The sequence below is a fragment of the Aphelocoma coerulescens genome, chromosome 2, assembly GCF_041296385.1.
Source record: "Aphelocoma coerulescens isolate FSJ_1873_10779 chromosome 2, UR_Acoe_1.0, whole genome shotgun sequence".
Classification (NCBI taxonomy): Eukaryota; Metazoa; Chordata; class Aves; order Passeriformes; family Corvidae; genus Aphelocoma; species Aphelocoma coerulescens.
Genome location: NC_091015.1, coordinates 90,321,878 through 90,347,620, shown reverse-complemented (window position 1 = coordinate 90,347,620; position 25,743 = coordinate 90,321,878). Strand labels below are relative to the sequence as shown.

General features: G+C 38.5%; 1 protein-coding gene across 1 annotated transcript in view; it reads left to right on the top strand.

The window, feature by feature from the left end:
- TRIO (trio Rho guanine nucleotide exchange factor) overlaps positions 1-25,743 on the top strand; it is a 248,805-nt gene that overhangs the window by 161,209 nt on the left and 61,853 nt on the right. The window contains 6 exon segments of the mRNA XM_069004019.1: positions 1,774-1,885; positions 3,862-4,052; positions 6,964-7,065; positions 9,194-9,336; positions 9,931-10,030; positions 18,066-18,309. Of these exon segments, the coding sequence (XP_068860120.1) occupies positions 1,774-1,885; positions 3,862-4,052; positions 6,964-7,065; positions 9,194-9,336; positions 9,931-10,030; positions 18,066-18,309 (892 nt within the window).

Here is a 25,743-nt window from a genome sequence, read left to right as displayed (position 1 = left end):
ATAAATATATATGTGTATCAGTAAATATATACACATAGTGATGGTACTTGTCGAGCTGTTGCACAAAGAGTTGTTATTTGTAATGTTGCCTGAAAATGTCAAGTAAATAGTAGCTGTTAAAATAAGCACAACTTTTGGAACCCTGTAGTTAGAGCTTTCACTCAGTGGACAAATGTCTTCTCAAGTGAGCAGCAGTGTTCTTGGACTGTGCTGGCTCTCTGTTGGGTGGCAATGCTTGTTTTGTTACAGCAGCCTACCAAAGCACTGTAACTGATCTGTGTCTCCTCTTTTTACTTGAGAACAGCCATGCATGATTACTTTTGAAATTTCTGAAAAACATTAGAGGCTATTTCAGGTCAGGTGGGTGGTAACAAATCTGTCCTTTTTGACTGAAACTTATTATCTGTTTTCCACTTGCAAAGAGTTGCAACTTAGGTTATAATTACAGAAATACTCTAGGCTGTGCTGTTTCAGAAATTTAGAGGTATTAATTCTGACAATTATTATTATTATTTTTAATATTAATATGCCTTAGCCTGCTACATTATGGAAGTGGTGGGATAGATTGGTTTCACCAGTGTTTGCAGAGCCACATGTCTTTGCTGCATAGCAAAACGGATGTGTCTGGTGGTTGCTGGGTTTCTGGGTTGCCTTTCCTTTCTTTTTCTGTAAGAAGAGAGATGTAAAGCATGGTAGGATTAAGACCCTAAATGATGGACGAATGATTGATGAAACATTTTACAGTTCTGAAAGCTTCACTTCTTTGCCTGAATGGTATTGAAGCTGCTCCTCTTCTGTGCCTCTGAGAGATAATTTAGTTACTCTCACTGTTCTGTGGAGTTGTCATGCAAAATTTAGGTGTGATTGTGTAGTGTTTTTCCATGAAGGTGGTATTGGCAGTTAAAAATAATGTCATGATAATAATAGTAGAAGTCACGTGGCTTTCCCTTTAAAAAGGGGAAAAGGAATTTAACCTGAGGGAATGAATTAAGTGGGTCTTTTGAATAACAGAAGGAACATAATATGCCCTTTTGGTTACGTAACCTACATTTTATCTTGATACTGTTCAAATGCTTAAAGGCTGTGAGGAAATTTGAATATCAGCTCAGGTGCTGTTATGTTAAATCTGGGATGTTGAATGAGCAGGGAACTGTATGCCCTAAATTCTACTATAACACCTCAGCATGTTCAATTCTCAAACTTCTATCCATTAGTTAATGGTTGTTTGTATTGAAAAGTTGTGTCTGTAGGTTGCTTTTAACTGTAAACACAGAATAGAGTCATTCATGGAATACTTAGAATAAAACGATGTAAATTCTCTTTATCAGCAGTTGTACAGAGCAGGTGTTTGGTGCAGTGGAGCAATGACTGACATGGGAGGCAAGAGGGGTCCCTTTGTGCTGCCCTGCTTTCCACAGTCTTCATGAATTGGCAGCTGCATTTTTCTGGTCCTTGATGTGGCACAGCATCTGATAACTGTGTCTGTGCTTATCAAAAAAAGTTTTGTTCTTAACATAACTTTTGAAGATTTCTTATTAAGCAGATAATCCTGTTTAAATTAGAAGTGGTTAACTGATAGCTTGGGCTGCTTCTTGAAGAACTCATCAGGCTAGAAACAAAATATGCTGTCATGTCACTGGTAGCGTAAGAAGTTCAAAAAGATTTTAAATGTCAAAAATGATTTTTGATTTGTTAGAAGTACTCTTTGCTTGTCTGTCATATTAGTGTAGAGATAAGTGATAGAGAGTCCTCTTGTCTGCTTGTCTTTTGCAGGAGCTGCTCACATGCTGTGAAGAAGGTAAAGGTGAGATTAAGGATGGCCTGGAGGTGATGCTTAGTGTGCCAAAGCGAGCCAATGATGCCATGCACCTCAGCATGCTGGAAGGTAGGATTCAAGCTGCCTTTCCAATTTCATTGTGCGCTGCAGATTAACTTTGTTTTGTGAACACATTCTTTTCTCTGCGTTTGTATTTTTCATACCATTTTGGCAGGGCTATATATAAGATGTAAACTTATTTAGGAAAATTAATTGTTACAGACAGCTAGTACAGTTTTGTTAATTTTTTAAGTGTTCTTTCACCTTGATCTGTAGCTGTGCCACTGCAGATTTGAAAAACATGTAGGCTAATGAAGTAGTCCACTAGTCACCCAAAATGCAATAGGTAATTGGTCAGATATGCTGGCTTTGGCTACGTTTTCCAACCAGTATCCTTAGCTTCTTTGTATGAGACACATAAGTGTGTCACATTGGTGATTTTGCTGATTTATGTATCAAATAATTGTCTCCCGGAAGTTTTTCTTTTTCACATCTGTTTGCTGCCTGTTCCATAACAGACTTCTGGTTGAAATGAAATTTATCTTCTGGCAGTAAAATGTCAGCATAAGCCAATTTAGCCCAAGCCTAAGCCAGTATAATCATGTTCATGGCAGACAGTGGAGGCTGGATGTAATGCATCTATGTGCTTAGAACAACTTTCTGCCAAAATCTGTTTTGCAATTGGCACGTTATCATGTTTTAATGGTGTAATCATACATTTAGTAATAAAAGTGTTTTTCTTGGGCATTTAAATTTTTTTGAGGGAAAAGCAGGGCCTTCTTACCCTACAGTTGCTGAAAAAATACTTTTAAGTGCTTCTAGTCAATATGCCTTTTCTTCCCCTCTGCCTTCTGGTAGTAGCATGCAGCTTGTTGTGGAATTTCCAGTATTGTGCTAGTTACTGTAAAATTAGCCTCGGTTTGACATGTGATCCTTGATCATGTGAATGCTCCAAATCACCTTTGTTCCTTGATTTCAAACAATAGGGATGTTGGTCAGTTTACAGGATCAGTTCCAAATGCTTATTCAGGAGGTGGTCTTAGTGTAAAAGCTGACCAGCTTTGGTAATAATCTTTTAACTGGGAATGGGACTCTGGAGAATATCCTAATCTTTTACATAAGTTGGTTTTACAGCAAATCGTGTGTGTATTGTTGAGTCATCCCATGTTGGACAAATATAGTGAGTGAGCACATTTCCTCTTTATGTCTCTGGAGAATTTTGATGGAACTTGCCTCTGATCCTCTCCATACTGTTGCCCTGTTTAGAACATGAGAGCTGGCAAGCAGTTATCTATTTAAAACACATTTTGATACCACTCAGGAGAGTATGGTAGACAATTTTTGTTATCCTTCAACTTTAAAGCTGTGTATTAAACTGGGATAACATGGTACCACTAAAATGGAAGTAAAAGTGTTGGTATTCTCAATCTTTATCTTTTTTTCATTATGTCTCAATATAAGTGATCCAGCTGGTAATTACTTTATTGTGGATTGATTCTGGCGTGACCAATGGCAGGCTGATCATATGCCAACAGCTCCAAGCTGCCATGATTTTTCATCCCCAGTTGGAACACATTTCTGTGCTCACTGCCTATATGCTAGAGAAGGTGTACATCCAGAAAAGGTGGCACTTGGGAACTTGCCTCTCTCAGAAGAACCTGATGTGCTCTGTGTCCTTGCAAGTTGCTTACTTTCTACAGTGGCAGAATGCTCATAAGAGAAACCATTTTCATCACAGAAGAGGTTACCAGAAGCTGACAAAGATAGATCCATCATTTGTTGGTAAAATACTGCCAGAGGAGCTGATTAAGTTCTTAACAGTTGGATGTCTAAATTTAGAAGTAGATTTGAGCTGCAGTTATGTGTAGTATATTGCAGTGTTAAAATCAAGTCTTGTTTTTAGTATTGTTTTCTTGGAATCCCATCTTTTGGAAGTTGTATTAGGGGAAAAAAATCATACAGTTTAATGAACAAAAGCTGTGCTTTTTACGTTCCTTGTATTACCAACTTTTCATGGTGAATCTTTCCTTTCACTCTGTTCTTAGGCTTTGATGAAAATATAGAATCTCAGGGAGAGCTCATCCTTCAAGAATCCTTCCAAGTGTGGGACCCAAAAACACTAATTCGAAAGGGAAGAGAGAGGCACCTTTTCCTTTTTGAGATGTCCCTGGTTTTCAGTAAAGAAGTAAAGGACTCGAGCGGAAGGAGCAAATACATTTACAAGAGCAAACTGTTTGTAAGTATGGGAGAACAACTGATCATATTTGCAAAACTGGCTAGATTAGGCTTCAGCTAAGCTCAGGTGATTTTAGCATGCCTGAAGAACTTGAACAACTCTTACAGAGCACTGAAAGAACAGCCTTGGAATGTATAGACTGAATCTCGCAACTTTGGTGCTTTGTCTTGTTTTTTTGAGGTGAAAGGATAGGCTCAAAGCATCTACTGAAGGGTACATGTCAGTCTTGGTGTGTCAGGTCAGATGAAAATCGTTATTGGGCTGGACTGGTTTTGACTTAATTGTGTGCTGATTGCTGATTCTTTAATGCTTATTTGTATAAAGCAGAAGGATGGAAGGAGTTGATAAGCTGCCTTTGTCTTGTTTACCATTGCTGTTGTAGTAATATTCACACTAAGGATTCGTTTTAGTGGATATTGCACACATACTGATTGGGGAAGGCAAGAACTTTGTTTTGGAAAAGTTCATTCCAGAATGTTTGCTGAGACCAGTAGTCCTACAATAAAATTCTCTAAATAGAATTACAGTACTTACAGTCTACTGAAAGGATGAAAAGGTGGAAATGTTTGTCTTCCCATCTGAAAAAAAAAAAAAAGAAAGAAAAAAAACCCCCAAAACCTCCACTCTTGCTTTCCTTATCTGTAGCATGTATGCTTTACAAAATGTGACTCTGGAATTCACATCCTTACCTTCCTGTCCTGTTGGATGACTTGGGTGAGAGCAGTACTCACACTCCATAAACTAAGGTAGCCAAGTGGCAAGACAGTCTCCCATGGCTTGCTCTGCATCTCTCGAGGGCAAGATTAGCATTTACACCAAATAGGTCAGAGCAAGCACTTGAAATTACTTTCCTTCTCAGAATCACTCTCTAGAAATCATTATTCTTGTATTGATCCTTTTGGCATATATGACTAAGTCTAGACGGTGTAAATACTGAGTCTTTTCTCCATGCTTCTGCTGCTTTTCCTTCATTCATTCCCTCTTCCCACTTCTGTGTCGAAACCGGTAAAACAGGTTGGTTTAAAAAAAACCCTATTTTTTTCCATATCTTTCTTTGCATATTCTGTCACTTCATTTCCAACACTTGCTTTCCTTCCTGATACAAAATAGTGAGCAGGTAACACAGCTGCAGCAGTTTGTTGGTCACACCCTTCTTTGGTGCTCTCAAGAACCCAAACCACAGAAAAATGCTGGTATACTGGAGAATATCAATAGCTGCCAAGGGATCATGTGGGAGAGGGGATAGAACTGAAAAATCAGTCCTGTAAACTTGTCATGTCAGTTCCTCTGGCAGGAATTTAGTAATATGTCCTAGAGAAGCTGATGGAAATCTTGAAGACTCTCACTGTACCTGATTTTTAAAACACAAGGATTCTTTTTGTTTTCATATTTTGTCTGGCAAAATATCCTGTAGTGCAGTGTACTACTATAGCAGCTCTTAAAATTTAATCTTTAGAGAAGGCATGTGTTGAAACCATGCATGTTGATTTGAGCTAAAGATCTTTTTTGTATGCTCTTCTGTGACTTAGCTCTGGAAGGTGGCTCTACAAAAATTAGGTCCTTCTCTTTGCTTCGGCCATGATGACCATCAGGATTCCCCAACACAGGATACTCAATGGCATGATATATGTAGGTGGCAGAATGTGTTAATGTACTCCTTTGGCAAGAGATTGTGTCCAAAAGCAAATGCCTAAGGAGGGCTGTGGGAACAAGGCAAGCAGGTGTTACTTTGACAGAACAGTCTCCCAGTCATCGGTAACTGGTGTTTGGGAGCTTCCTCACCTCAGTGTGGTTTCCATGCATCCAGTAACCCACAATGATCTCTGTTCTGTGAGCCTGTCCTGGAGCCCCATGCAGACTTGCAGCATTGCCAGTGTCCTTTGCAGAGAGCCATGTTGCTCAACTGCTTATTGGGCACAGGCAGTTATGTGTGGAAGGGTGGATGTGTTGGGTTGGGGTTATTTTAGTAGGAAAAAAAACCAAAAAAGCTTTCACCCACCAAAACCAAAAAAACCCAAGTTGGCATCCAAGTGAGACAAGAAAAAAAATACCTTTACTCAGGTACTGGGTATCCAGCATCTCTTGTGTTGAACTGTATATGGGCTAATGATGATGTGTATGAGGGGAAAAATTCAGCTTCTAATCATGTGAGAATACTTAGCAGCTGTTGGGGAGTGAGAGTTCTTTTAGTTTGAGCTGTATTTCTTAGTTTGTAATTTTTTTTGGAGCAGAGCCTGTATGAATTGTTTAAAGTGGAAGCCAATTCACATGAGTGAGATATTGCTCCAGTCAGAAAGTGAAAACATTTTGGATGATAATTAGCTATTAAGGTCTGACATTAGAACATTCCCAAAGACTGATTGTTCATGTAGTTGTATCACAAAATTCTCCAGGGAAACTGCATTTCTGAATTATTTCATCTGTTTCAGAGGGAAGGAAACACACTAGGAAAGGCTCATTTGACAGAAAAGAGACCAGAGTTTTAGAAGATATCAAGAGAATTCTTAAGCATATCTTATCTGAGAAAAAGCATAAAAATCAGTAAACAGTGAGTGTTCTCCAATGGAAATGAACAGGGAGAGAAGCCAAAACTTACTTTCTGCCAAGCATCTTCTTTAGAGTTATAAAGCTTTTACTGTCAAGTCCAAAAACTAAAATAAGCATTTTGGTATTCAGATTATAAGTGTTACTGTTTATTGTCACTTTATAGAAAAGACTGTTAAGCTTGCAGTTCTTCCTTTTTTGAAGAGACCTCACCACAGAATAAAGGATTCTTTCTAGCATATGAGTTAGCCTTAAGCTTCTGAAAATCTCTTTAAATAGCAGTGCTCAATTTCTTAGAATATTAGCATGCCTTTGTGCTTCTGAGAAAAAATGCCATATGGTCCTAACAAATTTTTCTTCATTCCAGACTTCTGAACTGGGTGTCACAGAACATGTAGAAGGAGATCCCTGCAAGTTTGCTCTGTGGGTTGGAAGGACACCAACTTCAGACAACAAAATTGTTCTCAAGGTAATTTTAGCAGATGTGCTTTTAAGTCTGTAGCAAGTCTTCTAGTTGTTGTTGATCTTTGTTGGGAAAGCAACAAGTGATTTCCTGCTTTGACAGGGACAGCTGCTGACAGATAATTTTCTTTGTGTGCAGAGGTGGTGGCATATATATATATCTAACTCATGTGGCCTGACAGCAGAGAGGAATCTTTGTAGCCTACTGACTGATTAAACAAACCTGCTTTCACAAATCATAGTAGGGAGAGGGTTGATCCCATGGATTTCCATAAGCTTGAAGACTTCAGCCATTAGCTGACAGTAGCTGGTGCCACAAGGAAATGCTGGTGTCAGTGTTACCTTTCACACTCAAGTTGTCACTGCTTGTTGGCGATGCTGTTTTTTGTGACCCGTATTTTTATGCAGAAAACAAACACTGCAAAAGATTTTATGTCTTTCTGTGGGTTACAAGGTTTTCTGAAACTACTTGCCTTTGGATAAAAGTGCATGCAATGCCTATAAATTTTGTGTCTGGGCAAGTTACAGGTGTCACTAGTGCTCTTTGGCTCACTAGGAAAATGGCTAAATCAATTTTTCCTGTCGTTATGGTATGTAACCTGGGACTCCTTCTCAACTGAAAACCCATTTTTGTAATGCCATAAGCAGCTAATGGGTAATTTGGCATATCTTGAGGAGCTGTGTTGAGCTGAAACAAAGTTCATCTTCCTATTTATAGGTTAATACACTTACTATTAAACTTGTTTGTGATTTCACATATACTCATAGTGAACACTCAGTAATGTCACTTAAAAATGGCCCCTCCAATTTATATGTCAATACTCAAATTTATATCTTTCCCTTGTGAATTACAGACTAAGAAAAGCTTACATTAGCTTTCTGTCATCAGCCAAGGAATGCAAGGAAATTAAATGTAACATTAATAAATACTAGATTTTCTTTCAGTCTTAGTGTTCGCATAATTTCACAGACAGTGCTTTGCAGCCTGAAATGATCCTCCCAGGATAGAGCAGAATAAGAGGTTTTAATTAAGGGCTCTCTGCATAAGATCACTTTAAGGTGTTTCTGTTCTGTGCTTTACTTAGTGCATAGAATATTTAGAAAACATCTCTGATACATCAAGCTCTTCTACAATTTTATGGACTTTGTTTGTTTGTTTCTGAAGGTTGAAAACAAGCACTTCCTTAGCTCATTAATATTAGAAGTAAATTCCATGAAAAACTAAATAAAAGGTTTTTAAAAAGGTCATGTTTAGATTCTCTTCCTAAATGTTTTTGTTTGTAAAAGAAAACAAAATTCTTTTTCCTACCTGTCCATCTGTTCCTACAATTTTCTTCATCTGTTTAGAATTCCTGGTTATTATATATTTATAATATATTAAATATTTATAATATATTTGAAGCCAGTTATTTCAGGAGACAGTAATTAAGAGAAGTAGGAAATTATATATAATAATTTCTTCAGATCTACAATAATATTTATATTTAGTAGCATTTCAGGTGCAGGGTTAAATTGGACTAAACAATCATATTAGAAGTCGGGCAGGTGGATATCAAGTAATTTCTGAAGCATTTAAAAAAATAGATATGTTGCAAGCAGTTATTAAAATGCAATCCCTAAATTAGCTTTCTGCCTCAAGATACGTATCAAAAAGTGGGAAGAGTAATACATGAAATGTGTTGTGGAAGTATATGTGTTGCCATAAAAGTTAACTTTTTTGCCATTAATAGTATATTATTACATCAAGTTAGAATTGAGCTAAATATGGGGTGAGTTTAAAATACTAGTATTCAAGGTGTTATTACTGGAATTCTTAAAGTAAATCAGTCCACCCTGTCTCACATGAGATGCATACAGGGCCTTAGTCTTCAAGTTACAAAAGTGAACTCTGAATTTAGCTTAAAATGTTTTTCAAACGAACAATACTAATGATGTTGAGAAGTGTAAAGTAGTGTTGGCAATTCAAGATGAAGACAGCCAGCTAGAATTTCCTTTTCTCCATTCAGGTTTTCAAAAATTTTTCACAAAGTCATTCTTTATGCCTTCCTCTTTATGTTTATTAGCTGACTGTATGTGTGGATCTTCTCAGCCATAGTGGTCCATTGTGGGGGTTTTGTTTCTTTTGCATATCAAAGGCATCCAGTATAGAGAATAAACAGGACTGGATCAAACACATCCGGGAAGTGATACAAGAAAGGACTATTCATCTAAAAGGAGCATTGAAAGAGCCCATCCACATTCCCAAAACTGCACCAACAACAAAACAGAAAGGAAGAAGGTAAGTAGTATTTCAAATAATCAGAGATCTCTATGTACACAACAGTGCTCTTTCCTCTGTAGTGTTGAATTTCAAATGACTTTCAGTGGATTGGACAAAAGCAAGAGTCGTTTTGTCCAGCTTTATCTTATCATTAATTTACAGTTTCCTGCAATGCTGAATTTGTTCAGATTTCTGCTCTGAACAGTCCCTGACTTGTGTAAATGAGCCATTACAGAAGGGATTTGGAACTGCAGTTCAAGATAGCTGTACATTTTAGATTTTTGCAATTCTGTGTGTGTTATTCAGGTCCTTGGTTTTTTTTTCATGAAGCTTGAAATGTGTGACCAAGTGTCCTGCTTGCTAGATTTGGCTAAGTGACTGTGCAAGTTTCTTGCCATAGTTCTGGCTCACTGGTTGCCTTAATTGTACATTACACAGACCTTGAGCAAATGAATCCCTTCTCTTACAGCAGAGAACAGAGTATTAAGTACTGAGTATTTGATTCTTGCATCAGTTAATTTGTCTGTTGCTACACTAGGAGTGTCTAACTTCTTTAACTAACATGTTACAAACACAGTACTATTCTTGTAATAAAAACTGAATTCTTTGCAGAGATGGTGAGGACCTGGACAGTCAGGGAGATGGCAGCAGCCAGCCTGACACTATTTCAATTGCCTCACGAACCTCCCAGAACACTCTAGACAGCGACAAGGTAAGTTTTCCAGATGTTGCTCTGTGCTGAGAGCACATGATTCGTCCTTTAGTATGAATTAGCACCCAAGATTAGTACTTTCAGAGAAGAGGTGTGGAAATACTCAACTTCTTAAACTGTCTGCAGTAGAGAAAATACCTTGATACCATGAGAGAGCTGGAGTGATTGTTTAAATCTAATAGGTTTATGTTTGTTCCAGTTTGAAACCATTTTGGTCCCCTCTGTTCTGCAGTTTGCTCAGATTTGACCCAGTTTAAAATGAAAGTTTTAATTTCCATAAAATTTGATAGTGATGCACAGCATTTTTCTTGATGTTAATCTCAGCCTTCCTGAAAGCATACCATCTGCTTTTCATGTTGGCTTGAGCCTGGTGATTGCCACACACAGTTACTGTTGTGAAGGAAAAGTACTCTCCAGTGTTTATGGGTTAGAGAGTAGGTGTTTGCTTTCTGCATGGAAGCTGATGGAATCGTCCAGAGGTAACCCACAAAACTGTCATTTTGTACTAGGGCTGGTGTTTCCTTTCCTCCATCTCTGCCTATAGATTCTGGCTGGGTTATACCATAAGGATACACAGCCAGTTTCCCCTGGGTGGAAGATAAGTAAGTGTCAAAAGAATAAAAATGTTTATGAAATGTGTGTGTTACTTGGAATTGAAACAAGATTTTTGGCAAGTGAGAACTGTTAGGACCCTGGAGGGAGGTAGAGATGGATAATTAAAGTTTATAAAACAGAAGAATGAATTAAAACACTGAAGATGCCTAGCAAATTGTTTGAAAGTTCGGTTAGGGATTTCTGGTCTTTTACCTCCTTGGGTAAAATTGTTCTGATGAGCCATTCAAACTACACAGATAAATAAGAAGTATTCTTCAGGGTAGCTAAGTGAACAGGTTCTCAGAATAATATTTTGATCATTCCCATTATCACCTAAACTCAGTGAGTTTCCTGTATTTTCACATGTCACTCAAACTCTATAGTTTGATTTTTCCATGTAGAGAAGCAGACAGAAGGAGGGAAATATTAGGTGCTTAGGTTGCTCTTGTATTTGTCAAAAACAGCCTATGTTTTGACCTTGTGCATTTGTTCTGAGGTTGGTCTGTACTTTTGGTGGTGGCTTCTTCTAAAGATACTTGTGAGAAAAACAGGTGCTTAGAGGAAGAAGATCTCTTTTGATGACTTTTGTTTTGCTGTTTTATTCTTAGCATTCTTACTTAACTATTTAGGGATTTACAAAAATTGAGTTTTGTATGCTAGCAGACGGTTCTTAAGAGCAGAGTTTAGGTAACCTGCCACACTCAGAAGCAAGACATGCCGTCTCTGATTTCCCTGCTTGTTGGCTGAGATGTCAGGCTGTGTGTGTGCAGGCTGGAGGTGATGCAGTCCATCCCTGCCTGCAGAGGCATTGCCCTTCTGCAGTGGTTTGAGATGCACTGTTCACGAGGGTGACTAGTGCGGGTTGTCTCCCGATGCCCTTCACAGTCACATTTCATGCGTCATGTGAGAATTGCTGAGAAAGGTGGCCAAGTAAAATGCCCTCAGGATTGTTTTCCAGTCTGACATGAGGAGGAGTCTTACCAACAACCTGTTCAACAGGAGTTATAAGTTAAAAGGAGGAGGAATGGAAGAAAGGAGAAATGGAAAACACTTTTCTGTATTTTCCTGACAAATTAAATTTTAAGTGTGATTAGTGACTGTAGTGTTGTTTTTAATGTATTTTTGAGTTCTTACATTTGTGTGTAAAATTTTTGTTAGACTTTTCTTTGCCAAGAAAAGTAAGCTGAAGACTCCCTGGGAGTTACTTGTGCTATGTATTGTATGTTCAAGGAAGGAATTTACCATTGTGCACTTCTAAAAAGTGTGTGAATTAGCCCGGTAGCTTTGTTTAATACTTCTGTTATATGGTTTGGTTTGCTAAATACATTGAGAAATTCTTTAATCTGTTTAAAAATACAAAATAAAAATTATTAAGGAACAGTAACAGGATGGTGGCCAGTGAAATCTGCAGGGTGTCTTAATACTGTTGCTGAGTCTGAAATAATCTCTCACTTTGGATGTTGAAAATTCATTAGCTGCAATTCATTTGGGGTTTAAAATCGACTCTGTTTTCTTAGCCTAGAAGCTTGAAGTGTGTGTGAATGTCTTACAGAAATGGAGTAAAAAACAGTTGTACAGATTTTAAGTGCTGTTAATGTGGTTAGCCAGAGGAAGCAGTGGAACTCCTTGGTAAAATTTGGAGCATGTACCTAACTGAGATGGGATTCCAAATCAAGAAACATTAAAAATATCAAGCAATTTAAAATAGTATTAATTAATTGGTAGAAGTGTTTAGTGCTGTATTATTTATTAAGCTCTTGCTGAACTTGTTTTCTGTTCACATGTATCCATAATCAAGGTTAAGAAAAGACAACAAATATCAAACATGTCATATTAATCAACAGCCAAGAAAAAACATTCTTTTACTTCCACCAATTATATGTTCAGACAGTTCATTATTTTAAAATAAATGTTTTCGTTAGAAGTTTAAACTGTTATACAGGGGGAGTATCAAGAATGAAGTCTTTTATCCAAATGTCAATATTCTTTCTCACCTCCTCAGAGGTAACACTTTGAAAGAGCTGAAAATCCTTAACCTTGATAGTAAGTGGTTGAATATTGTCCAGATGAACTTCTTTCCTTGTATCCTGTTTTCTGACATAATTGGAGTTGCCATAACAACAAATAACTTCATTATTAGCTTTTTCTTTTCCACCCTTGCTTTTTAGGTGAGAATTGTAACTTCTCATTGTTGGCTCCACTGTTGCAATGCTGCTTTTCAGTAATGACTGGGATGATGCAATAGACCATATGTTTATAAAGCTGACATTGACATCCTTCCCAGCTTCACGTCATCTGAAAACAGTGTTGGAAGGCAGAATTAGAATTCAGAATAATCTTGGCAATGGGAAAAATTAACAGGCAAAATACTGTGCAATTTACTAGGAACATGTCTGCACTTATATGAATAGGTGGAAATAGTTAAATACTAATGAAAACAGCGAGAACATTGAAGAGTTTTTGAGAGGATGATTGAGAAGCTACAGAGGCTCACAAGATGTTTATTATTTAACAGTGTGATGCAGCTGGGAGGGCAAGGGAAGCAGCAATATATTGGCTTGCATATATTGGTAGAAATGGCATGTTGAGCTGCAGGACACAAAGTCCTCATTCTTTACTCAGAACTCGTAAGGCTTTCATTAGATACTGCATCCAGTTTTGAGTACAGAATTTTAGAAAATCAGTGGTCCATTGGAAGAGTTCTGAGGGAAAGAAGGAGAAAGATTGATTAGAAGTCTACTAAACCAAACTCACAGGGCAAGGTAAAGAATTGGGACTAACAGTTTAAAGGAAAAAAAAGGCAGGAGGAAGGACGTCAGGTCTTCAAGTGTGTAAAAAGCTACCACAAAGAGTTACTTAATGGTCTTTTACCTGTATTTTAAGTGGATGGGATGTGATCAAAGGACTTATTTTTAAAAAAAGATTGCAATAATACTTTTTATGAGTATGAAAATGTGAAACCCTAGAGCAGAGTAATTGTGAAGGCTGGGGGAATCTCCATAACTGGAGTTCTTCAAGGACAGTTTGGATAAATGTTAAGGATTCACACAGATGTGGTTGATCATGCTCTAGAGGAAGGCAATGAAGTGGACTAAGTGATTTAAGATCCCTTTCCAGCCTTTTTTTATTATCATGGGGTGTATCTTCATATGGCAAGACATGCTAAATACGTCAATAGCACTGACCCATCCTGAAATATTGGAAGGTATAATGGAATCCAGAGTGAAATAAAGAGTTTTTGAGAGACAGATTTCTACTCCATCAAAGCATCTCAGTTTTCTGCATGAGTGCTCTTATTGTACCCTTCTCAGTAAATATTTTGCCCTTCACCTTTCACAGCATTCCTTATATTCGTGTTCTGTAGATGAGTAGCCAGCATTTTAGGTGGGTAATGGATAAAAGAGATTCTTGGACCATCCATTTGGCCTTTCATCATCCTCATCTGATTTTTAACATTGTCTTTTGAACTTGATCCAGTGCATAGGAAATTAAATAGGGAGGCTGAAGGAAACAATATAGGTCTGATAGGATTTTTTCATGCTTCTATTCAGTGATCTGGTAGAAATGTGAAATAATCCAAACTAGTATTTTGGTATCTGAGAAGATGAGAGAAGAAGAGCTGGAAGAGCTGTCATTGATTGCTCTCCTAAATAGTAGAAATCATGCAAGCTGCTGTGGGTGGTCAGTAGAGCACTATTTTATTTTTAAGAAATTGTCTTTTGTGCCTAGCTGGTAACACTTTGTATTACTGTCTATGTGAAGCTGTATTTCATTTTCATTCTTCTTTAAGCTTGTCTGTAGTTCTTTGAAACACAAAAAGGACCGAAGCAGCAGCAGACAACCAAGTATTTAATTCTGCCAGCTGAGTCTCCGGAAGCTGAAAAGGCTCCCATCAGTAGAAAAAAAGTGTTAGTAAAAAAGCAGACATGGCTCTGAGTGCCATGAGTCAGAGTCAGAAACCAAGTCTGGACAGCTACTTGGTCCAATCAAAATGCTTTTTATTTGAGGCAGAACTTTTGTGCTGTCCCATTTCGTTTCTCCCACAGTGTACTTGTTTCCATTTTAAAAGGGGATTAATGATTTTCATGCTTGAAATAATTGAGAAATCTTGTTAGCTTCTCTTTGCTTTCCTTTCTTCTTAATGTAAAATTACCATGGAAAATTAAATTTCATTTGCAGTCCTGAGAGGTGTTATATGGCCTGATGTAAAGGCTCTTGAATGTCTGGTCAGTCATGATGTTCACAGACAGTGGTGGCAGATGGGCTTAGTGTGGTGTTTGCGTGTTCGTGTCGCTTTTTTTTTTCTTTCTCTCTACAAGCGACAGTGACTAAAAGGCCTTCGAGAGGTGAACATGGATGGTTAACATTAATTTCAGCAACTGCAAGGCACTGTGTCCCATGATAAGCTGTTTAATTAAACCTTGTGCCTTTTTTAATCTGCATTTCTGTTTCTGTCTGGCTTTTGTTTCTCATCTCGCCTCTGTCTCTCCAGTTTCCATGTTTCAGACATAGCATCATTTATTTTTATCATGCATGATTAATTCAGTTTACATAAAGGGTTTCTTGAGATGGCTGGATAAAGTATATAAAGCCTTTGTTCAGCCTAAATTTGGATTTAGATGGTTTGTAACTCTTTTCCCTTCAGTGCAAATCAGTCTCCCAATTTCTGCTGTGCCTCTTGCTCTTCCCTCCAGCTAGCCTGGAGAGCCTTGCCAAAGCTGTCCAACAACAGCTGTTGAGCAACACACTTAATCAGACACTCCCTGCTGTCCAACTGCATTTAATCAGTGTGAAAGATGCAACTGCTTTCAGAAGGTGTACTATGGAGAGGAATCAAGCAATGAAACAAAGAGGAAAGAAGTGTTTCCTAACCACTACTGTAGTAGGCAGAAAGAAGGGAAGTTAATCCAAAGGAAGGGAAAATTGGTAAATGCTTTTTTTTGCTCAGCTCTCCAAAGTGCCATGTGTGTGTGCTGGGTACAGAAATCATTGTTTTTGGTGTCTTAGGCAGTAGTGGAAAAGTTCCTCACTAAGTTGCATGTAACAGCATAGGTGCATGTTTGAGGATGGTGTGGATCTAACAACTCTGTGCAAGAAGAGTCTTACACACTGTACTGAAGTGTGAATGAGTATTGGATTTCAGTGGAATATTGACCAGCTAGGATATCTGATTCCCACACTGAAAGACTAGGAATTTTGTGTACTTTAACAGTATCTGACACGGCCACTGACAGCCTTCATTTGCTTTTTCCTTTAGCTTAATGTTAAATAAAATACTTAGAGAACATAAAATCTGAGATTGTACTTTGTGTTTTATTAGGGCGAGGAGAAAAAAGAGCATCTGTATTACCAAAACATGTGGCCATTGCACCAGTCACAAAATATACTTTAATCTCTATTTGTAGGAAGTGAAGGGTCAGGAAAGCAAAAAAAGCACCAAAGATATACTTCTGTAGGTATTTAGGAGGAAATATAAGGACTAGATGCAGTATCTGGAAAGTGTCAGTTTGTTACTATGCTTGCACTGGATGGGATACGGACCTCCTGAGAAAAATTTGGTCTGCCCCGGCCACCTTGTGAAGTCATATTTCATCAGCTTTTTTGTTAGCCCCCATCAGGCATACAGATGGTTTCAATTGTTTCTGAGTTGGTCTGACAAAGGCTGTAACATAAATCAATACCAGAAAACAAGGGAAAGCTCTTTACTTTTTCCCCTTTGCATTGCTTTGCATGGACTAAAAAAGAGAGTGTAAGGGAACAGGAAATACTTTAATGAGGGAGGAGGTAACATGTTTTGAAGATGTACCTCCCCTGTAATTTGTGTATTGGGTCTGTCCGAAGAGACAGGGTAGAAGGAAGCAATGTGATTAATTTTTAGCCTGGATCTAAACGGGTACAACTTGATTTATCTTCCTTAAACACTAGATGTATGAGGGTTTTCTGCCCTTCTTGGCCCCAGCATTCCCTCAAGAAAACTTCTCCTCCTTTGTGAGCACATAAGCAATGATAGCCAGTGAGATTAGCAGGCAGATACGATGGGAAAGCTCTGGAGTTACTGCAGCCCATCTGCTAGGAGTTATGTTCTGTCATTTGTTGCAGACTTGAGGAAGAGAGGGTTGGAATTGTTCTTTGATTCTTACTGGGATTTTGCTGGTTTTGTCATTTGCTCTGAAATACTTGCTTGGTAACAAATAGCGTTTTCCTAGAAAAGTTTCTGTCCAGCATTTCCGTTCCAGGCTTGTAACGAACACTAATAAATAAGAAACAATGCAGTCTCTTATCTCCTTTTTCTGAAGCTCATGGGATGTAGCTGGCAGCCATGAAACAGTCAAAACCAACAAGGGAGGAGATGTGCAGTGTTCTGGTGTGGCACTTGATTCTAGATGTGATGCAGCTGGAACTCTCACAAAATTCCTCTGTCAGTGTAGGGCATTGCAGGATTACCTCACTGAGCTGAAGGAGTTTGGTTCAAAATTACTGAATTCACAGAAGCTGAATACCAGCTGAGATTTGGTATGAGTGTTGCACTGAAGCAGCCAGAGCTATAGAAGTACTCACACATGAAAAACTGAAGTAGCCTGGAATGCCGTTGCCATAAGGAAAAAGGAATTCCAGGACTGCTTGCTTAAGTTGAATGGGTGCTTTGGCACTGAAAAATCTTGGGAACTTTGCAAAGTTCTGATAATAATTTTCATTTCACATCAAAGCAGATGAAACAATCAAAGAGAGGAAACTAAAGCTTAGGCAAAGTTATTCAAATGAAGTGTTTTGAAGAGGGGGAGGAAACCCCTAAGCTTGCATGCTTTTAATTCAAGTTTGTGCTGTTTTATTTGGGGAGCCAACAAAAATGTGAAAGTTGTAAGCTGCGTGAATTTTCTATTAAATAGTTAAGTATTTGGGAATGTTATGTGAAGAACTTCACGCTGATTTTTATAATTGTGTATGGTGTGTCCTGGATGATTTTGTGTCCTCTGTGTATAAACTGTGAGTAGGGTAGGAGTAAGGCAATAAGTTCATTTGAGAAACCGCCCTCCTTCTGCCTTGAATTTGCAAGATAACAAAGCTCATGAGTGACTGTATTTAGTAATAGCTGACCTTTTTTTTGCTAATTATCACACATAAAATATATTCAGAAGCGACTGCTACTTCAGCTTTTGGGATAAGGAGCAGTCTAGCAAGAAAAACTGCTTAAATCCTCCGCCCAGCACTGTCACAACCAGTGTGCTTTGAACAGTAGGTAGAGACAAGCAGAGTTAGAAATCTGTTCTAAAACGCCAGAACTGCCTGATTTTGAAAGGATCTCTTCTTGATGTGGAAAGTCCCAGAAGCCTGCTAGCTCATCCAAAATATGAATCCTGCCAGCAGTCCTAAATAGGTAACGGTGCGTGATGGTTTGATAACGAGCATTCATCTGGCTTCTCCTTGTTTTGTCCCCTCACAGTTGTCTGGTGGGTGCGAGCTGACGGTGGTGATCCACGACTTCACCGCCTGCAACAGTAATGAGCTGACAATCCGCCGTGGGCAGACAGTGGAGGTCCTGGAGAGGCCCCATGACAAGCCCGACTGGTGTCTGGTCCGAACCACAGATCGGTCCCCAGCTGCGGAAGGCCTGGTCCCCTGCGGGTCCCTCTGCATCGCTCACTCTCGCAGCAGTATGGAGATGGAGGGCATTTTTAACCACAAAGGTAAGGAATGATGGGCACAAAGCCTAGTCATCTGCAGTGTGAATTTTGGGTAATGGAGAGTACTGTGCAAATGGCAGCTTCGGTGTTCGTGCACTGCCTTGTTTTCAGCAACCACGCTGTCTATTCCAAGAATAAGCAGTTGGCAGTTCTCAGCATTAAGTGGCTGAAGATAGGGAAGAGGTTTAAGCAAATTATATCTTAGTGAAGAGTTATGTATCACATTAGATCAAGCTGCAGCGATAGGAAAATCTGTACCTGAGAAGTGCTAAAAGTGGGGAGGGAAGAAAATCTCCAGCATGGATTATCCATGGTTCCTGAGAAACCCTGCAGTAAGAAGTGTTGACAACATCAGGTTCATCAATGGAAAAGGTAAATACACTCATTCCTATGCCTTGGCAAAGGAATTGTTTGTTTGGACGTCTGCATTTTACTTAACTGAGCTTTTTGGAGTAGCATTGGCACACTCATCCCTTTTTCCCAAAGCATCTCTGAAATCTTACTTTGGTTTTTTTTCAGATGCATGAAAGAATATTCCCCTGAAGGGTGCAAGAAAAATCTGATGATTTTTTGAAAGGTTTTAGGGTTTTAGTGTGCTGTAATCTTTTGACTCTGTAAACTACCCAGGCTCAAAGAGTAGATTTTTATTAGAGAAAACGCTTGCTTGCTTCATTTGCACCTACTTGAGTTTGCAGGCTGTGAACAGGAAGAAATGTGAACTTATAAAAAAATATAGGAGGAAAAAACCAGAAAAATAGTTAATCAGATGGAATTTTGTCACATGTGCATTTCAAAGAGTTTGTTATTGCAGGTAACAAGACTATCAGACAAGTGATGCTGGGAAAAATTTGTCTTCCAAAACACAAAATTCTGGTTTTGGAAAGTTTTCCGTAAATATAACCACAATTTTTTCAATTATTCAGTCCATTCCAGCTATTACAATTTTTCCCATGGTTTTTTAAGACACTGTATAAATATGCTTGACTAAAACAGGAGTGAGTCTGTGTTTCTTACATTAGGGTCAGGCACACCAGGAACTTCCTGAATGCAGGGTGATTAGGGGCTGGAGGGGAGTTTGAAGGATTGAGCTGTATAGTTGTAGTCTTTTGTCATTTTGTGTCATATAATAAATTGGATAGGGAAAGCTTGCAGATATTCTGATGATAAAATTTGAAAATGTAGTTGGGTAATGCTGAAACTTTTATTCTTGGGCTAGGGGGTGAAATCAGGATTTTTTTTTTAACAACACTCACAGTATTGATAAATCTAATTTCCTTTGGAGCTAAGGGACTTCACATTTGAATGCAGAGAATTTTATTAGGAGAGGCAAATTGTACTGGACTATATATGTATGTATTTATATATTATATGAAATACATTGAGCCTGTCAGAATCTTGTGGGACAGACAGAGCTGGTTTTGTGTTTGAGAAGGTACTTTTATTAATCAAACCAGTGGATGTGACCTGTAACGCTTTTTTTCTTCAGCATTTGTTTAGGGAAAGTGGGGCAGAGCACTTCAAAGATACTTTACTTTGTTTAACATGGTGCTTTGAAGTAAAGAGCATTAATTAATTATATTAATCACGGACACTGAAGAAGAAGAGAAAGCCATTGCTAGAATGAGCATAATTTGCAGGGTTGAATGCAGCCTCAGAAGTGCCTTCTGTCCCTGCCACAGGCTTCCTGCGGGATGTTGTGGTATGCCATCCTAATCCTAACTGATAAGAAGCAGCTGCTAATTGTTTATTCCCACATTGCTGGGTGTCAGGCTTTAGGAGATGGATGTTTAATTTGTAAAGTTTGCCTTGCTGTGTGATTGAAGTGAGTGTGAACTGTCTTGAACATGCAAGCTGTTACATAATGTTAAGTATTCTGGGGAGGGAAAAAAAAGCATAGACAAGACACTTGAAACTACTGGATATGTTTCACTTTGGTCCCTACCTCATCTTTCTATTGCTTGAAAGAGATTGATAGTGTTCAGTTCACTGAGGGATTATAAAAATTAAGCAAAATCAGTGGAGTGCTTTGATTTTATTTTTCCCCCATAGTGAAAAGTACCTCAGACAATCCCACAAACCAATTATTCATTCTCGAGTGCTGCATTTGATTAAATAAAGCATTGGGGAATATGCTAATCAGAAGAATGGAAAAACAATTACATGATCTTCTCAGAACTGTTCACTGTGGGTATTGATTGAGGTATGAATTCCTAAAAAAACAAAACAAAACAAATCCTCTAACAAAGAACAAGTGAGTGGTTTACATAATTTTAAGTCAGTCCATGTTCTTGGGTGCATAATTTTTCACGTACTTCCTACATTTCTAGTACTTAATCCTGTGCCTTCAGTCTTTATAATACAGATTTTATTTTCCTTTTTTGACAATAAGTCAGTAAAACTTTAAGAGTTTTTGAGAGATTCAACAAATTAGGATTTCGAGGTCTGAAAATACACATCCTTTGTGAGGCTCACAGTGTGAGCATCAAGTTGGAGTAATTCTGTACAGTTAATGAGAATTCATTAAGACATGAGTCTAAGACATGAGTTGGGAGAGGCTGTGGGAAAGATAGGGTTTATGTGTTGCAGGGGAAAGGAGGAGGTGATCACCATCAGAAGTGGGTTGGCTACTTGGATGTAGAGTGCTTAGCCTATACAGATGGCTTGCTGAAGAGTTTTGCACTCCTTTCAGTATCTACAGACCCCACAGTTTTGATCTTTTCAACAGTGCTAATCAGTAGCACCCCTTGCCAGCAAAACAAGTTGGAAAGTCACAGCATATCAGAGGTGAAATGAGCTTCAAAGTTTTGATATGGCAAACCTCTGTAATTGACAGCTGGTTCTTATGGTGTGTCAAACCACATTTCATCACTGAGTACAGAAATGTTGGGTGATACTTAATGCCTTAAATAATCTGAAATTATTACCCAAAGTAGGAAAACATGCAAGATTACTAAAGCAGAAAATATGTTCAGTGGAGCCTAGTTCTAACAGTTGATCTTGGCCATTCCTTGTCTGTCCATACATTATCTGTCAACCATGAAAGGTGATGTTGTTTTGTTCTCATGTTAAAAGACAGCCCCAAAAATGACCCTCATCAATTTCCTACAAGGATAGGTGTTCCTTCTCCTCTAAGAATGTGTATTATCTAAAGCATCTAATCAGTATGAATGGATTAAAAATATATGCATTTACAGTCTCTTCAATCTCTAAAATTTCATGGTAGTTAAGATAATAAACACTTCGTTAAGAGTATGAGGAAAGCATTGCACAGAAGACATTCACTAGGTGAATAGTAACTTATGGGGAGAGTTGATTGTGGGTTCCTCACCTCTTGCTTGCTCTGCGGGATATCAGATCTATTTTTGCAAGTTATTTGGGTCTTTTAATCAATTTGATGTGCAGTTTACAGATGAATACATTTTATAAAAATCTAAATCCCTTTTATAATAGGGGGAAAAGAGAAACAAGTGGGTAGTGAAGAGGCTGAATAGCAGTTGGTGCACTCTACAAAAAATAAATTACCAGCTCTGAACGAACATGTTTTTCACAAGTAATGCATAAGGCAACATTTTTTTGCAGTCATTTCACACATGTTTTTGGGTGTGGGGGAGAAAGATTGTTCCTGTTGTTTTATTTGGTGCTTCTCTCTTTTTTAACATGGGTTTCTTTTCATTCTGTGATACATTCTTTTTCATATGTGCAGTTCTCTTTCTTTTCTTTGCAGGGCATTTACATTGCCACAGAGCTTTGGGTAAAAGGCAGGGGACAGGATTCAGTATAATGAAATTGAACATGCAAGCTCAGAAAAATTGGCAGCTATTTAAAATTGTTTGTGAATGTCTTGCCTGTTTAGATCACAAGTTTACTGTCTTTTCTGAATTTGTGAGTACTTCTGAAGTCCATCATATCCCTTCTGTAGGAGCTACTATTTGGAGAGCTACAAAGGCTTCAACAAACCTTTGCTCGTGAGACTTACATTTATGTCTCCTTTAAGTTACAAGATTTTGGGGGGACCATGTCTAATTGCCAATTCATGTTACTGTCTGTTTGTTTCAAAACTTGGCCCCAGAAGTCTTTTGTTTACCTGAAGGTAGTGTTTGCCTGTGTTATGCCATCGCATAACCCAGGGATCTGTATAGGTTTGTTCAAATCTGAGAGGTGGTGTCTTAGTAACATGGTGCCAAACCACGCACCACTCACATACTGAATACTGGCTTTTGATTTTACTCTGAGGATACTGCAGCCATGAACAGAGAAATGTTATTTCTGTAGTCTTTTTTTTCCAAATGTAGTCTTTCTCAAAGAATCTTAACATAATAAGGCAGATCAAATGGCTTTGCAAGACAAAGGTTAACAAATCTGTTCAAGTAGCTGTGTAGTAAGCCATTTTCTACACCTGCAAGATGGGAAGGACTGGTGTAGGGCAGGTGTCAGAGCTCTTCTTGAATTGCTGTAGGGACCTTCTCTTCAGGAATTAAGGAAGACAAAAATTGTTGTGGGTGACCTAGAGATATTTCCCCAGAAGAGAGAGAGATTTTATAGCTGATGCCACAGAATGGGCTAAAACAGAGTCTTTACATTAAGTAAGCTTGCTCTCACACAACTGAATACTATTCAGAATACCAGTTTTCAAGGAAAGGAGGGGAGAGTAAAGGTAAAAGTCTCATGTGTGATTGAGACCTTTGAAAGTCGTGTTTGAGAAATTGAGTTTTTCATGTTGAGTCTAAATACTGTTCAATCTAGGAAGAGGAAGCTCTGTGTAGCAGCAGGAGAATTTGATAGAGCAAAATGGGAACCCAGTTTTAATAATTGAAGAAGGACTCCCTGTTTGTAGTGGAAGAAAAGCAGCACGACTTGGGCAGCAGTTGTTTGCTTGCAAGCAGAGGGAGGCTGTAGAAGGGGAGGATTTGCTGTCTTGAGACTGCAAGCAAGTGAAGCATAGGCCATGTGTAAGGAAAAAGGATCCCCACCCGTGGCTCCGAGCCAAAGCGCTGCCTGTGAGACAGCCTGACAGCGTTTGCAGCTGCAGGAAATGAGTTACAGCCCAGGCCAGAGGGGAAAGTAACTCCTGACAATGAGCTGGTGGGGTACGTGCTTTGCTGGGCTGCCTTGGGGCCAGGTGGCAGAAGGTGGGGACTGTAGTTTCCAGGGCACCAAACCAAGCGGGATCTGCTGCTGCTGCTACACTGACAAATGTGATTGCATGCAGAAAGTGATATAGAGGAATATGTTGGAGTTGTACAGGACACCAAACCTTACTATAAAAATTCTGTTCCCTGATGAATCAATTACCTCCTCATAAAACTTCCAAATAAGAGGCTGCCCATCCAGATAGCCAGCTGATAGAAAGCCTTACAAGGAGCCCATGAGAAGCAAAACTGAGCAGTCACTTGAATTTGACACTCCACATGTTTTAATTAAGAAAAAAATTGTAAAGGCTGTCCTGCAGTGTCAGTTCAACTTACTTACCAGGCAGACTTGAGCTTGAACAGAGATGCATGCATTTTAATAGCTGAAGTTCAACTTCACAATTACCAGTTGTTTTGAAATTGTAATAAATCATAAATTTTCATTTAGTCACAAATATTTTTCCCAAAAGCACTGCTAGTCTAATAGTGGCAAGGATGGTTTGAATTTAGGTTGTATGTGTGTGATTTTTCAAACATGTTCTCATGCCTTAGTCCGGGTAAATAAAGTAGCTGCAGTATAAAGTAAAACAAGAATTCTCTATGCTGATTTTCCTACCTTGTGGTTTTAGTTGAGTTTGCAGTTCAAAACATCCCCTGAGCATAAGTAAACTTAGATAAAATGTCAGCAATTGACTGTGGTTCATTAGATAATAGTCTTTGCATTGAGCTTTATAGCCAAACTGTGTCAGATAGTCAGAGTTAATAGCCAAATTCTAACTGAGCCTTGAGAAATAGCAAAGTCTGTATGAATTGCTTCCTTGGTGTTATGCAATCTTAAACTAGACAAGGAGGTTCAGTGAATCTCACCATTTGAATTTCTAGACAAGTTCTCTCTAAGTCAAGTTCACATGTGCTCTGAAACATCATAGGATTGATTTCTGCATAAACCTGCCTTTAACTCCTGCATTATTCTTTTATCATAATGCAGCCTAGGAAGACTTGTGAGATATATCTGTATTTCCCATGCTGACTCTATTTGTGGGCATAAGTATGTGGTTAATTTGTCTCTGGAGTTTTTGTACATAGCTAATGAAAGGATTTTGCTCTGCTTGGGAGCTCAGTATTACAGCTGAGAAAAAGAAATTTTTATAATACTGGCTTGGATGTACTTTTGGTCCCAGACAACTGCCAAATATATTTCTCTTCTATATTGTAGTTGGAAAGGAAATCAGTGCGTAAAAAGTATCTGCTTCAGAACAGATGTATTTGCACAGCTGATCTTTGGGAGGTAGAGGGTGGATATAAACCAGCAATTCTGATGGCTTTAGGTTTCCCAAGAGAGTTGTTACTTTGCTTGCAATTAGCCTTTCTTTGACAGCAGTTTCTTTTTCTAACCAAGGTTAGAACAGAGTAGAAACTCAAATCATATCCTGCAAATGCTGTTTCTATCTTGCAATTGAAGAAAACCTTCCTGAAGTGTTGTTTGCTTTCCTTAACTTGTCCCCCTTCAGGTGCAACAAACGTTAAAAAATTGCTGAAGGCTTGAGAATTACTTTGTGGGGGTGTCTTTGTTACCCACATTTTGCTTGCTGCTTCTTTTTTTTAAGGAGCAGGCTAGAGCTGATGATCTTGTGCACCCACCTTTTGGGACGTCCTCACATTACATTACATCACATCATCTGTCATCATCACTGCCTGCAGGTGGAACCAGCAGGATTTAGGGTTCCACTGACTTCCTCCAATTCTGCTTTCATGAGGAGGCTGCTGAATGTGTTCCGCTGACTTCATTTCACTTTTCCTGCAAAAAGTAAAATATTATGCATGCTAAACTAGAAACATTGCATCATTTTTAACATAACTATCAGAAGCTTTTTTACAGATGCCCTTGACATCTCTTAAGTTGTTGGCTCTATTATGCAATGTTTCGCTTCTATTTTGAGTGCATATTCACTGCCATAGGTATAATTACAATTCAGGACATGCTTGTGTTTCCTCCTAGTTCTGAGTTGACTACAAATAGCAAGACATTTTCCTCTATGTGGAACAACTATTGAACCTAAATTCATTATTGTCCAACGTGGAAGTTAAGCTAAAAAGTGATGGAATTCTTAGAGCAAACGGTATAAAAGAGGCTGCTGTGATAAGTTAATAAAAACATTTAATGATCCCAGGAAAACACAATGATAATGCTTTTCAGAAACTTGCAGTCTGCATTTTCTAGGATGGCTATATAATGGTTAACCCCTATAGCACCCGAAGACATTTTCCATAACTGACATGCAGGCATAAATAGTCAAGGTCATCTTAG